Source organism: Somniosus microcephalus, chromosome 5 (assembly GCF_052327205.1).
Source record: "Somniosus microcephalus isolate GS21.2 chromosome 5, FLI_Smic_1.0, whole genome shotgun sequence".
Lineage (NCBI taxonomy): Eukaryota > Metazoa > Chordata > Chondrichthyes > Squaliformes > Somniosidae > Somniosus > Somniosus microcephalus.
The window spans coordinates 83,108,513-83,123,899 of NC_140991.1; the positions used below are offsets into that span (position 1 = coordinate 83,108,513).

A 15,387-nucleotide genomic window follows, 5' to 3' on the forward strand; every position below is an offset into this window, starting at 1 on the left:
CAAAGTATGAGTTTAATTGGTCTGCCATTTCCTTATTCTCCATTATATATTCTCCCGAATCGGACTGCAAGGGACCGACTTGGGATTTTACCAGTCTTTTCCTCCTGATATACCGATAAAAGCTTTTGCAGTCTGTCTTTATGTTTGCTGCAAGTTTACTTTCGTATTCTATTTTCCCCTTCCTGATTAATCCCTTTGTCCTCTTTTGCTGTATCTTGTACTGCCCCCAATCTTCCGGTCTGGTGCTTTTTTTTGCCAGTTGATATGCCCTTTTTTTTGATTTTATGCTGTCCCTAATTTCCCTCGTTATCCACGGTTGAGTCACCTTTTTAGGTAGTCTAGCCTTGCCCAGTGCCTCTAAGCATATAACACCTTCTTTGTCGCTAATAGGCCCCACCCCGCCTCTTACTACCCGCTTACTGTTTACATGCCGGTAGAAGATTTTTGGGTTCCCTTTTATGTTAACCACCATTCTACTCTCATATTCTCTCTTTGCCAATCTTATTTTCATTTTACTTCCCCTCTCAACTTATTGTATTTGGTCTGGTTCTCCCTTGAAGAATTCACCTGGCATGAAACAAAAAAAGCGGGTGTACGATGCATCATTTTCTCTGTCTCCCTCGTCATCCAAGGAGCCCTTGATTTGTGTGTTTGAGTCTCCAGGCAAGTTTAAATCATGGTAATCAGCAATTAGCCTCAAAATTGCATGCTAAAACCAGACGGGTTTTATTAGCACAGCACCCACTTAGTGCCTGTTTTCATCCTTTCACCAAACTAACCCCCATAGTTTGGTAAAATCATTTTCTTAAAAGATGGTCATAGTATTCCCAGTTGTATACAAACGCTCTGGCCTCCAATTTTCTTGGTGGTGTGCACTACTCAATATTCTCCCCATGCAGAGTACATATGCAAATACTGGGGTGTAGTTCCACAGGTGCCAGCAGACCTCCAGTACCTCACCTAAGTGGAGTCTAGGCAGTGTGTTGGCAGTTTTTTTTTGAGAAATGGGGATACCACAACTGAGCCCAATCCCATCCTCACCCGATGTCCACACATATATAGCTTCTAGCAGGTGTCACTGGATAGCAATTAAGAGCAGAACCTTCACTAATTTTCAACAGAAAATTCTGGAAAAACTCAGCAGGCCAGGCAACATCCGTGGAGAGAGAAATAGAGTCAACGTTTCGGATCGAAACCCTTCTACAGAACTGTAGAAGGGTTTTGACCCAAAACTTTGACTATTTCTCTCTCCACGGATGTTGCCTGGCCTGCCGAGTTTCTCCAGCATTTTCTGTTGTTATTTCGGATTTCCAGCATCCGCAGTATTTTGCTATCGTCTTCACTAATTTTCCCCTCCCTAGTTCAAAGGTGCTGAGGCCAACTGCAATTTAAGCCCTGGCTGAGATCAGCTAATTCAGCACAGACCAGAAATGTAATTTAGAACATGCTAGTCTCCACGGCTTTATTCTACATTACGATAGCAAAATACTGCAGATGTTGGAAATCCGAAATAACAACAGAAAATGCTGGAAAAACTCAGCAAGTCAGGCAACATCCGTGGAGAGAAATTTGAGTTGACGTTTCGGGTTTGACCCTTCTTCAAAACTGGAGAGAAAAGGAACTAGATCGAAGGCAGGGCTGCGATCGGACAAAAGAATAAAAGAACCAAAAGAAGTAAAAGAGATTAGAAGCTAGACGAGATGGTAATAGGCTGTGATTAGGTGTAAAGTGTACTGGCAGGGCAAAAGATAGCTGCCAGGTGTGAGAGAGAAACAAAAGGAAAAGGAAAGGGGGGGGGGGGAAAGGAAAGGAGTGGAAAAATATAAGTGAAAATGAAATAGGGGCCGAGGTTATGATCTGAAATTGTTGAACTCGATATTGAGACCGGAAGGCTGCAGAGTGCCTAATCGGAAGATGAGGTGCTGTTCCTCGAGTTTACGTTGAGCTTCCGTGGAACAGTACAAGAGGCCAAGGACGGTGAGGTCCGAGTGGGAATGGAGCGGTGAATTGAAATGACAGGCGACCGGAAGCTCGGGGTCACCCTTACGGACTGAACGGAGGTGTTCCGCAAAGCGGTCACCCAATCTGCGTTTGGTCTCCCCAATGTAGAGGAGACCGCATCGTGAGCAGCGAATACAGTATACTAGATTGCGAGAAGTACAAGTAAATCGCTGTTTCACCTGGAAGGGGTGTTTGGGGCCCTGGACAGTGGGGAGGGGGGAGGTATGGGGCAGGTGTTACATCTCCTCCGCTTGCACGGGAAGGTGCCAGGCGAAGGGGAAGGGCTGTTTGGGGTGATAGAGGAGTGGACTAGGGTGTCTCGGAGAGAGCGGTCCCTGCGGAATGCTGAAAGGGGAGGGGAGGGGAAGATGCGTTTGGTGGTGGGATCACTTTGGAGGTAGCGGAAATGCCGGAGGATGATCCGTTGAATGTGGAGGCTGGTGGGGTGAAAGGTGAGGACAAGGGGAACCCTATCGTGGTTCCGGGAGGGAGGGGCAGGGGTGAGGGCAGAGGTGCGGGAGATAGAACTGACACGGTCGAGGGCAGTGTCAACCACGGTAGAGGGGAATCCTCGGTTGCGGAAAAAGGAAGACATGTCTGAAGCACTGGTGTGGAAGGTGGCATCGTCGGAGCAGATACGGCGGAGGCGGAGAAACTGGGAGAATGGAATAGAGTCCTTACAGGAAGCGGGGTGGGAGGAAGTGTAGTCCAGGTAGCTGTGGGAGTCAGTGGGCTTGTAGTAAATATTGGTCGATAACCTATCCCCAGAGATGGAGACGGAGAAGTCGAGGAAGGGAAGGGAAGTGTCAGAGATGGACCATGTGAAGGTGAGGGAAGGGTGGAAATTGGAGGCAAAGTGAATGAAATTGTCAAGTTCGGGGCGAGAGCAGGAAACGGCACCGATACAGTCATCAATGTATCGGAAAAAGAGGTGAGGGAGGGGACCCGAGTAGGACTGGAACAAAGATTGTTCCACATAGCCCACGAAAAGGCAGGCATAGCTAGGACCCATGCGGGTACCCATGGCAACACCTTTGATTTGGAGGAAATGAGTGGAGTTAAAGGAGAAGTTGTTCAATGTGAGAACAAGTTCAGCCAGGCGGAGGAGGGTCGTGGTGGATGGGGACTGGTCGGGCCTCTGTTCGAGGAAGAAGCGGAGTGCCCTCAGGCCATCCGGGTGGGGGATGGAGGTGTAGAGGGATTGTACGTCCATGGTGAAAAGGAAGCGGTTGGGGCCAGGAAACATTAGATGGCTTTATCCCATATCCACCAGAAAGAAAGAGAAACTTATTTGGAATTTCTTCTTGAAAATAAATTAATTTTAGAATACAATCTCAAGAATAGGCAAATTTGATTTTCTACAGCTCAATTCTGGATTAGCTTCTGGCATAGTGGCTACATCTAAATAATACAATCTGCATTCTGGCAACCATTTTGGTTTCAGATTCAGTTGGCCCATGACGTGCACTATACCGTGGCCAAAATATTGAGGTATTAGTGCAGTAGACGTCAACATTTCTACAACCTAGAGATAGAGTGTAGCAGCAGAATAGCGATGAGTATCTGTTTATCTTATTGTAACATCTATGCAGAGTTCATTCAGGGAAGCAAGTTTGACCCCACATTTTCTTTTCATCACCAAGTGACATGACACAATGGTTAGCATATGCCCTTTCTCCTCTGGGATTGGATTCAAATCTAGTCCAGATTGATAGGTAGTAGTCTCTGTCAACTACAAAAGTCCTGTGTGAAGAAAATTTAGTCAGGCTGAACCTAATCCTAAGTAGGCACGGGTGTACAGCACAAAACCACCCACAAATTGGAACAAGTTGGCAATCTCGCTCATAGAAGCCACACAGCGTGCAACACCTGATCTGAAAGTGGGAGAGAATGTATTCTATTTCCCTGCCCAACTTCCAAAAATATACATATTTAAAAAAAAGTATAGGTCTGTTGTTTAATGCATAATCATGTACATTAAAGTTTCTATTTTGTCCAAATGCCAGTTTGTAAATACAAGCAAGAACTATATAGCACTTCAGGGAGTATCAAAATTTAAAGATTTTTTTTCTTCTTCCTAAAGCTTTATTCCTGGAGAAGATGGACAGATGACCTGCTCCTGAAAAGGAGGGGGTGTGGTGGCAGGAGGAGAAGAGAAGAGAAGACTCACTTGCCAGTTTTCCATCTCACCTTGTCTGTGGTGAAAGTCCTTAGTGAATTTTGCATACGGAGACAAGCACAAGGAACAAATACACCAGAGTAAGCTAGATGAACATTACTTTTAAATCAACGCAAGAATTTAGTGACATCTGCTTCATCCCCAACATTTAAAAAAAAAAGTAACTGAGGCTGCTCAGTGTACTAAAACATACCACAACATATGCATCATTATAACCAAATAACATGCAGCATATATAAAATGCTGTGCAAATGAAAAGCACACTCAATTAGGTTAGCATTAATCTATAAAGAAAATCCAGATCGAGTAAAGCCTATTCAGCTCACCAAGCTCACTTCACCCAGACCCCAGGTATAATTGTTATCATTGACTTCCCTCCCACACTGCCCATTGATCCCTACTTTAAGAAATACTCATTTCCTTCCTTGGTTGACCCTGAAGAAAACAAAAAATAAGCTGTGTTATTAGCTCTGCCTATAACCCTCAATCCTGCTTCCTAATTACTATTGATCCAGCTCCTTTTTTAAAGATGCGTAAGAAGAATGGTCCATATTGCTACTGTGGACACCCAAGTCCCAAAATTGTGATAGAGGCACACCCACGTCAGCAGCAAGAAAAGCAGCTTTCATCCATAAGCTTTTACTGCAAACCCAGGTCCAAAGCTCTTCTGACCCACATCATCACCCATCCCTTGGATAACATATGAACCTCCCACTGAAGATTCCTGGAGCAGAAGTGAAACCACACAGCAGTACTGCATATGAATACCCTGATGGCTGGTAGCTCGTGATTGGGACAAAACTCTTGAATGATGAGCAGCAAAATAACTATATTGAATTTGTCTTTGAGAAATATTTTCAGATATTTGAAATCCAAAACGAGCAAATAAAAACATTATCTTCTTGGGGGGGGGGGGGGGGGGGTGCATGAAGTGGTTGAAACAAAACCCACTTCGCTTCTGGCCTCAAGGAATATCTCTCTAGATGTTTTTAATTTCACTGTATTCTGAATTCTATTTTACACATCTGGGAGTTAATTTTAGACACAAAGTTAAGTTGTGTATAATATGTTGCAAAGACTTTCATTTTCTTTTGATACATTTTGCAAAGTCTTAAGACATTTGAAGACATCTTAAAATGAATTGCATCTCCAAATTACAGTTCAGCTTGATGCAGTCCAGAGCTGGTATGGTACCAGTATGGCACATGTGCACATGCAACCCATAAACAGAGGAATACCCTCTCCCACAATATGACTTAACGCATCCTCAACTATTCATGACTTTGTATGTTCACATCCATAATGTGCATGCCATATAAACAGACGGTCCCCTCTTTTCCACCACTGGAATTTCAATTGTGAAAACAGCCCAATATTCATCAGACTACTCAGCTAACGAGGAACAAATGAGATGTGATTTCAGAGGACATGTGATTTCAGAGGAACCAACACCATGGATTATGATTTAGAGGTATAAAACTACAGAAAAACAATATACAGTACATGCCCTTACACCACAGAGTTCAGTTTACAAGGACATGGTTTTTAAAATTTGCAGAATAAGGTACAATTTACATAATATTGCAACATGTTTTTAAAAACCCAAATAAACAGCTTTCAAACCTGAATACAAACTCCAATAGGACATAGTCATTTGAAGTCCGCTCCCTCGTGGAGTCATGTCTTTGCTAATAAAATTTAAGAAATCATTTCAAATTATGTGTCATATTCCTCCAGTACATACCCTGAAATCCTGAGACAATCTGAACAACGTCTTCATACACCGTCAGGATTGCTGACCGTTCAGGGTGTAGAAGCAGGCTCACAGATGAAAACACTGAAAGAAAGAAATTTTAAAAATACACATACTGTTTTGCAAGAAGTTAAAGAATACTGAACTTTTATATATAAAAAAAAAAAAAAAAATCCATTCTGCAAAAGCTGCATCATTACATAAACAATTACGAACTTTCAGCTCATTCATTTTAGACCGATTATTAATTTGGATGGCAAATGGGTTGTCTAAATCATCGTACTGCATTATGGAGAACTGTTTCACACAATCTTGCAAATTTACAACTGAAGGGCATGGGAGCATCATGGACGACTGGCAACTCATAATTGTATGAATAACCATATCAGTACAGCGGCACCAGACAAGCTCTTTTCAGCTTGTGAATTAATGTTTTCCATCTGATTAATTTTTAATGAAACAGGCTACAAGGTCAGCAGTTGTAGGCTCTCCAGGCTCCCTGTTGTCTATTGGATCCAGCTAACCAACAGTTTCTGAATGTAAAAGTAAAAAAGAAAATACAGGATTACAATGTGTCCTACAATCTGATCCTCCCCCTCCTTGGATAATATAATTGAAGAAACAGCCTGCAATACGGACTCCCTTTTTTTTTCCTTGGAAAAATATGTAGCATTTAAAAAGTAATTATTTGAAAATGTTATGAAAGAAAATAAGTTGTTCTTAAATGTCCTTCTTGTAACTTGCTATAAAATAAGTTTGGGGGCCAATGTTCATTATTCCCAGTTTCCCCCACCCTCAAGGTAGTTATTTGTACTCCTTACCCTCTAACTCAGTCTAGTTAGCACTATTTAAACTAGATTAATGAATTATTGTACATTTTAATGTTAGAAGTGATCAAAACTAGAGTTTAAATTTTTCAGCCACATTTTGCAGGGGTGAAATTGAACTGACACGTAAATGATTCATCCAATCAATACCTGGCATGACTATGCCAGTATTATTGTTACTATTTCAATTTCTGGAATTTTCCTTTAGAACAGTCACAAAATCTGGTCTTGCTTAGCGGAGAAATGCACTGCAAATGTTTTAGCTTTTTATTATTCCAGCTGCAGTTGTTTAGGATGTATAGCCAGTGTGCCTAATGGACAACTTTCAAGAGTATCGGCAACAGCAGCAGGGACTGCAAATATTGGTCATATTTTTATGGGCAGCATCTCCAAATGACTCAATTTGCTCCTCCCCCCCACCTCTCAAATTTTTTAATATTGCATTTATGTAAAATAAAATTGCAACAGATTTGACAACTGATGCTTTTAATTGGGCTTGCTCATAAGCCAAGTTTATCCAAGTTTCAGGGATCGTCTAGATTCTCAATTTAAAATCAGTTAGAACTTGAATTTTTAGATGGTTAGCAGTTATTTCAACTTAGTTTCTGGTTTGGAAGCAAAATGGCTGCTATATGTGTTTATTGTGGATTGATCTCTGCTAACCACCAGAGTTAGCTTGGACCAATCAGAAAGAAATTTAGAACACTACATTCACATTTGTTAAGACCTTCCCAAGCCATACCTCGTTCAAGATTGACAAGGCAAACAGACGAGCAGTGTCACATTGAAAAAGAAAAAAAGAAATCCTGAAGAACGAGAATGAGAGAGAGAGCGCGCTAGAGAGAGAAAGAGAAAAAGAGAGATCATGCGAGCAAGAAATAGAGGGAGATCATGAGGGGGCGAACGAGAGGGGGGGCGAATGAGAGGGGCCGAACGAGAGTGCGATCATGAGAGAGAGAACGAGGGAGATCATGAGCGAGATCATGAGAGAGAGAATGAGAGAAAACGAGAGAGATCATGAAAGAGAATGAGATCAGAGAGCAAAATCGAGAGCGAGAACGAGAATGAGAGAGAGAAATCATAACAGCGAGAGAGAGATTATGAGAGCTCATGAGAGACAGAGCGATCATGAGCAAGAACGAGCACGTGTGTCAGAGAGAGTGCATGAGAGAGAGCGCGTATGCGCGAGAGAGAGTGTGCGAGAGAGAGCACAAGAGAAGGCATTAAGCCAAAGAAATAAATTCCCTACAGGGATAAGAGAACATTGGCTCAAGAGCCAAAATGAGAGAAGAATCATGCAACCAAAAAAATCTAACCCCCCTTTCTCAAAAGTCCTCAGCCTCTGCTTTGCCAGCTTGGCTGAAACTGGGAACACCTGTGTGGAAATTGTGGGCAAGAACCCATATTCTATTACTCTGTGGCATTACATGTTGCAGCACCACCCTATAATTGAGGGAAAATGTTTAACGTGCACATGGTAGATCTGCTGTAACAATAGGTACTGGGAAGTAAGGTACAAAAGGTTACACAGATGCATAGCTTTCAACATCTTTTTTTGCAATTAGTTTAATTTGCCTGATGCTAATTTAAGTACAAGTGACACATTCTATTGCCAGCCTGCTGCTAGCTGATCTAATCAGGAGTTTCAAGTTCCAATGTTTCCAAATGCATTGGTAGAATGACAAAGCCAGCACAGTGCGGTGCTCGTACATTGGCACAAATGGGAGGAACCGGGGTGTGGGGGGAGGGGGGCGGCATTGTGCTCGAGTTCTACACAAGGTTCCTTTGATCTCAGCCAAGTCCTTATGTCCATGAGACACTTCGCCAGAGGTAGGAATGCAAAAATATAATTAGATGTTTATGGTCACTTTGGAGGGCAGGTTACCCTCATCGGAGCCAGTTGTTGCGGAGCATTAGCAGAGAAGGATGTCCTCTAATGAAGGGCTGGTGCATTGAGGATGGTGAAAGAATGACCACAAAGATAAAAGGAGAAATTTAAAACAATTATTTTATGCATCAGTAGTTTTACACCAAGAATATAATCTGTATACATCACAGATGGCCAGTAATAGCACTCAGTAGGATTGAAATACTGAGCACTTTCACCAAGTTAAATACTTTCATCAAGTGCCAAGACTTCCAGGCTCACCTACTGGGTTAGAAGCTTATTCATACCTATTCCTCATTGATCACAAATTCATCCTCCACTGATCACAAGCTAGATCTTCTGCCAGCTGTCTACTCGATCCTTTGACAGCACAGGCTCGAAGTCTGTCAGCTTGGCGGCACGCTCATCTCTTGGTCAGAAGTGTACTGATTTGAGGAGAATATCCCAAATTTCAACTCATAATCTAAGGCGATGGATTGCTGCACCGTCAAATGGTGCCATCTTCCAGATGAGACAATAAACTAAGGTCACACAGGTTTGTTCTGTGGCTCAGGTGGTGTAAGATAATACTATGGCACTATTTGAGGGAGTATTCCTGGTAGCAAATTTTCATCTTCAGAGTTTCTGGTGCAGAGTACACATCAAGAACTTGGCTACGTCTCCCATATTTTCCATTCATTGATTTTAGCTCAGTTCCAGGAGCACTAACAATGAAAATTTACCTTGACTACGAACAGCATAAAAGGGAAAGGCTAATGGCATTTACAAATTCTGCAAGCCAGTGAGGACCAGCTGGTTTAACATAGTAAAAATGAAAGAACTTATATTGATCTAACTCCTTGTCACGTCCTCAGTTTCACAACCAATGAATTACTTTTGAAATGTAGTCAGTTATGTAGTTAAATGACAGTAATAAAAGCAATGGGTATGGTTCAAATTTAACATGAAGCGTAGGCAATTTCCATAACAAGAGACGGGGTTTGAAAAGTATTCGTCTCCTTCCTTTCACCACCTCCATAAAAAAACTGCTGTATATGTAGAGAGCCAATTACAGAGGCACATCATTTATGTTGTCAGCAAGATGAGCTTCAACAACAATAGCTAATCAAATCAACTGATCTCCCAGTTTCCAGCTGCCCCATGAACCTGTCTGCAATTCTTGTTGCTGGACCTGCCATAGACCCAAGAGAGCTGGCCAAAAACACTCTCCCGAAGCCAACGATGGGCTCCTAGCTTTAGAGGTGAACAACACAGTCAATTTGAACCCATTTACAGTAATCCTAGCAACAGCCTTCACGTCTGTAATCTCAGCAGAGCTGCCAACCTTAAACTCACTATAGCGCCTGTCTGTTTATACGTGTTCGCATCTGCACTGCAGCAGTAAGGACCTGCACGGCTTTTTGTTGGGTCGCTCTTCACTTTTTCCAAATACTTTACTAAAAGTTTTCAATATATTCTAACCACACCACCTCACCCCCAGTGTAGGGACACATCAACATTTGTTAACACCCAATTATACCTTGGTGTCTGGTGTTCAACACTTCATAAAACTGAAAGTATGGTTCTTTTGGTTTTAAACATTATGTAGAAAGACAGATGATTAGTGATCTCCCTTTTCACATTTTTGCTTAAATAAACCAGAATTTCCTAAGGATCCAAGTAAATCATCTCTTAACATTCTGTGCTCGAGTGTTCAAAATAATTAAAGGGGAAAAAAGTATTTTACCATTTTGTTTAGATTTGTAATCCCAGTACAGCTTTATTGGGTCCTGGAGCAAGTAGAATAAATGCAAACCCCAAAAAGACCCTTATAAATTAACTGCCAACAAGAAAACTAATACTTTAAGATTTCTACAGTGATTACACTTCAAAAGTACTTTACTGGTTGTAAAGCACTTTGGGATGTCCTGAGGTTGTGAAAGGCACTATATAAATGCAAGTCTTTCTTTTTTTCTTTATTTAAAAAGAGGTGTAAATACCAGGTTCTAAAAGCTGAAATAACAACAGAAAACGCTGGAAAAACTCAGCAGGCCAGGGCAGCATCCGTGGAGAGAGAAACAGAGTTAACGTTTCAGGTCGATGACCCTTCGTCAGAACTGGAAAAAAGCAGGCAAGGGAATGGATTTTAAAGCAAGTTGGGGGCTGGGAAAAGGGGGAGGGGATGAAAGAACAAAAGGGAAGGTCAGTGATAGGATAGAAAGCAGGAGAGATAAAAAAGAGACATTAAGAGATATTGAAGGCAAGAGGAGATGGTGATGGGACAGGTAAAGGAACAAAGGATGGCTCTAGATGAAGTGTGAATGGAGCTGGCAGAATGAAGGACAGCTGCCATGTGGGAGGGAAGAAAAAAGGCTGAACTTAGTTATAATGTGACAAGAGGGTTGGAAGTAGACTAAAGTAACTTTGGCAATTGGTGAACAAACATTTTTAAGCTATTATGACGGGTGGGAAGTGGAATGTTACTACAAGTTGTTGAACGATCCAGACGAGCATCTTTCCAATAGTGCAGTAGGTTCATAACTTGCTCTAGATCTATGGTTTCAAAATATTACTAGCATGCAAGAATACACATATCTTTAGGCTGCCTGAGGACAGTCTACTTATGAATTTGTTATTTGATAAACAGCCACTGTTTTTCAGACTTTTGGAGAAGCACAATGTTTAATTATACTGTAACGGACTGCACGGTTATATTCTAAGAACCTGCTGGTTATAATGCATTTTATGCATGTCAATAAGTTACATCAAATAGCATGGGATTTACTTTATTTGACATTGGAGAGGGTAAACCTCTGTGATCGATCACAGATGTCTTGTAATATTTGATTCTAATGCATAGAATATATAGATATATATATAAAAAAAATTATATATATATATGGGATGGTGGTGATGATTGTCGGTGAATTTGCCGGTATTAGGCATGCATTACTGTTAATATTGAAAGCAAGATCCTTTTACTCTGAAAGTGCAGTTGCCAGGGGACAAGCAGGATTTCTTTTGACATTGAGACTTCCTTGAAGAATAACTGTAGTTTGTACAGCACAATGGAGTACAAATACAGTACCTTCAGGCATGGGTGTCTATAAGGTACACTTATTGATAGTTCTGTTTTAAAGTAGAGTTTTAAATTCATTTTTATCTAGCTGAAAACAAAAATAAAAAGGAAACTGGCCCTCAAATATATTTGGCAGAGCAAGGGAGAAGCAAAGGATTGTCCCGACTATCTGTTGCAACTCGATTATGTAACTGCCCTCCAGATGAAAGCACAGCATGCAGCACCACACAGCTAAACAAAGGCAGCATGGACACCATGTCCGGAGGCAGAAATAAAAAGAGCTCTTCTGTTTACTAATGTTAACCTCATTTGCACTTGTATTTTCCTTTACATTACAATTCTGGTTATCAAAACAAAGATTGAGTAAAGCTAAATCAATATAACCCAAGGCATTCAAGGTAAAGTTCATGATACAAGTACATGGGTGAATCAAATGTTATGCTTCTCGCCAAGCCCATTAGCAATTGCCTGTTCTTGTGCCAAATTTGCTATAGCTTGTACACTAATTACTAACTTTTAAACACAGATTGAGTGTGCAAAATTGCTGAATGTTCTCTTTAGCTGAGACTATAATGTAGCTCCTTCCAAAGGGAGAGAGAAGCATCGCTCTCTCCAGACATTTGTAGTTAGTATAGCAGCCAAAGAAAATGAATGTCCCAGAAAGATGCCACACTAACCAGGCAATGCTAAATTTTACTTAAAAAGGCAGAAAAAAAACTGTTATACAATGTTATTATTATTTTTTAACGAGTTTTTATTACAAAACACTAGTTTTGAGAATGGGATTTACAACATATTCTACAAGACCTTTCAACAGACATTTAAAAACAGAAAACTGGCCTGGATATCTGTGCATGTCATTAATCTATTAGTGCAATTGCCAAAAATAAGAGTTGATCAGTGCAAATATTCCACAGTAAAGTCCTTGGCAATTGCTATTTTAAGAATTTCTTCTTCCACTTCTTAAAAAAAAATTGCAAGCACAGAATCAATTCTGTAACATTACATTAAAAAGATAATTTTAGAAAGTCTAGATTTAGATCGTCAATGAGAAATTGATCTGATTTTCAGCCTGTTTAAAAATGAGTGGTTTAAAAATTAGGCAGAAAATTCATCCGATTTCCTGCCATAACTCTGGTGGGAAACCAACAGAACCCCCACGGAAAACATGGAGACCCAGTTGTCAGACCTAAACTATTACCAGGAGTGTCCTTACTGCCTTTTAAGAAGTGGAACTTCCATCTGTTCCTGACAGACAAGGGGTGGAGCCAGGGGCAAGGGGTCCCGAAGACAGGAATTCCCAATCCTCTCATTTGGGACCCACCATTTGTCCAGCAGTTGGTACACTGGTGAATAGAGACACAACAGTATCCACATGGGCATATGTGGGTCTCACCAGTGGGGTACAGGTCAGGCAAGATGCCCAAGTACCCAAACGTAACCAGACTGTCTACCTTATTGAGGGGTGGGGCCTGGGTAACGCTACCCATTGGCGGGCAGGTGCTGAAGTTTCTGACTTTCATGGGCCAGGTAGGTGCTGGATATACACCCAAAGGGGAGCTTGCCTATGCCGGGCCCATGCAAATGAGGTGCCCTCCCACCGATTCTCCGAACTTCAGCAGGGTCAATACTGGAGTGCAACGTTGAGATTGTGACCTGAGGAATTGCTCCACATTACCAAAAGCCAATTTGCATTGCCTTCTTGGTATATTTTATTTCAGAACAGATCCAAATGCGATACAAATGAAACAAACTGTATTCAAACAGTTTGTTACTATTCAGATTTTAGCACAAACTGAAACTTCACAATCGGCACACCCAAGTGTTTTTATAACACTTCTCTGAGCAGCCACTTTAAGAAAATTATTGTAAGTGTGTTGAGTGTTGTGTGAGAACAGATGTTCAAAGCTTGCATTCATCATTCTTGCCAAGGGCAGCAATGCAAAATTCCACAGAGCTCATTGTGGCTACACAATCCAAAAAGATTATTTTTGTAAATGAAGAGTGGTAAATTTTAAATCAGCAACTGTGTCAAAAATCACTATTCCCCTAAACTAAAATCAGGCTGGGAGGACCGCAAATCCTTTCCTATTTCAAATGCACTGCCCACGATCTAGCCTATTCAGAGGTGTGTGCAAGTATTTGGAAATTGTATAAATCTTGCTGGAACGCATCAGATTGCATGATGTTTGCATCTATATCATGCACGGAGTGAGAATTATGAGCAAATAGCAGCCACCTCCTTTTAATAATGCAGTGCATCCCTCCCACTTTTGGCCGTTCCCTATTCACAAAGGGGGAAACCTGAAAACAAGAACCTTTGACAATTGTAAAGAGTTTTAATTTCAAACTCACAGGGCAGTTTGGTGGCTAGCCATGGTGAGGAGTTTGGCACGTAACCACTTTTTGTTGCAGCAATAAGCAGTTGAGTTCCAAGCGTGTAGTGAAACGTGATGAAGGCTACCCCATCTGCTTCGGAATATCCTGAGGCAAATGAGGTCTGGTTGGTAAAAATCTCAATGAAGGCTTTACCCAAAGGCTGGTGTGTACTGGAATCACTCGCATGGACTTTTAACGTCACCTCTGAAAAGAAAACAGGAGGATACAGTAAGAAAGCACTGATCACCCAGAAACTTAGATTGAAAATGTATTTTTGTACTTATTGCAAAACATTAATTACCCACTTTAACTTATAAAGTGTACTACTTGTACCTGCTTATTATGGTGCTACAGAAAGATGATGTGTAACACATAACAAGCGAGACAGCAAAAAACAGCGTTTTTAAAAAACACGTTGCAGTAGTGAAACATTGTGTGTAACTCTAAAGCACTAGGCAACCCATCATACAGCCATCACAGCAGAAAGTTTAAACAGTATTGATACATTAAAAAGGGACAATGGCCCTGCACTTTATGTTCCGTCAATCTACTGCTATTTCTTGCCATTTTTTGGAATGACCACTCACTCTGAGCGACCGGTTGGTTTGTCTAGTCATGCTGCAATGCATTTGTAAGGCAGAGAGCAAAAGGCAGAAATCGGCAGTTAGGGCACATTGCATCAAGTGCAGCAAGTTCTACTTTCAACTATTTTCTGTCTCAACACTTTTTCTTTACGCCATTGGTCTTACTACCTGGGGTCCTGAAATAGCAGAGCACTTGGAAAACAGTGACAGGATCGGACAAAGTCAACATGGATTTACAAAAGGTAAATTGTGCTTGACTAATCTACTGGAATTTTTTGAGGATGTAACTGGTAGACTAGATAAGGGAGAACCAGTGGATGTGGTGTATTTGGACTTTCAGAAGGCTTTCGATAAGGTCCCGCATAAGAGATTAGCGTGTAAAGTTAAGGCACATGGGATTGGGGGCAAGGTACTGACTTCGATAAAGAACTGGTTGGCAGACAGGAAGCAAAGAGTTGGAATAAACGGGTCTTTTTCCGAGTGGCAGGCAGTGACTAGTGGGGTACCGCAGGGATCGGTCCTAGGACCCCAGCTATTCACAATATATATATAAATGATCTAGATGAGGGAACTAGATGTAATATCTCCAAGTTTGCAGACGACACAAAGCTGGGTGGGCGTGTGTGCTGTGAGGTGGATGCCGAGAAACTCCAGTATGATTTGGACAGGTTGGGCGAGTGGGCAGAAGCATGGCAGATGCAGTATAATGTGGATAAAT

At 41.4% G+C, this 15,387-nt stretch overlaps 1 protein-coding gene across 2 annotated transcripts in view; it reads right to left on the reverse strand.

The window, feature by feature from the left end:
* fam171a1 (family with sequence similarity 171 member A1) overlaps positions 1–15,387 on the reverse strand; it is a 223,293-nt gene that overhangs the window by 75,701 nt on the left and 132,205 nt on the right. Inside the window, exons 2-3 of one of the 2 annotated variants that reach the window (XM_085987918.1) lie at positions 14,062–14,289; positions 5,925–6,017 (exon numbers count right to left, since the gene is read on the reverse strand). In XM_085987918.1, coding sequence (XP_085844044.1) covers positions 5,925–6,017; positions 14,062–14,289 — 321 coding nt within the window. The remainder of the gene's footprint in view (positions 1–5,924; positions 6,018–14,061; positions 14,290–15,387) is intronic. The other variant, XM_085987919.1, reaches the window with a different exon arrangement.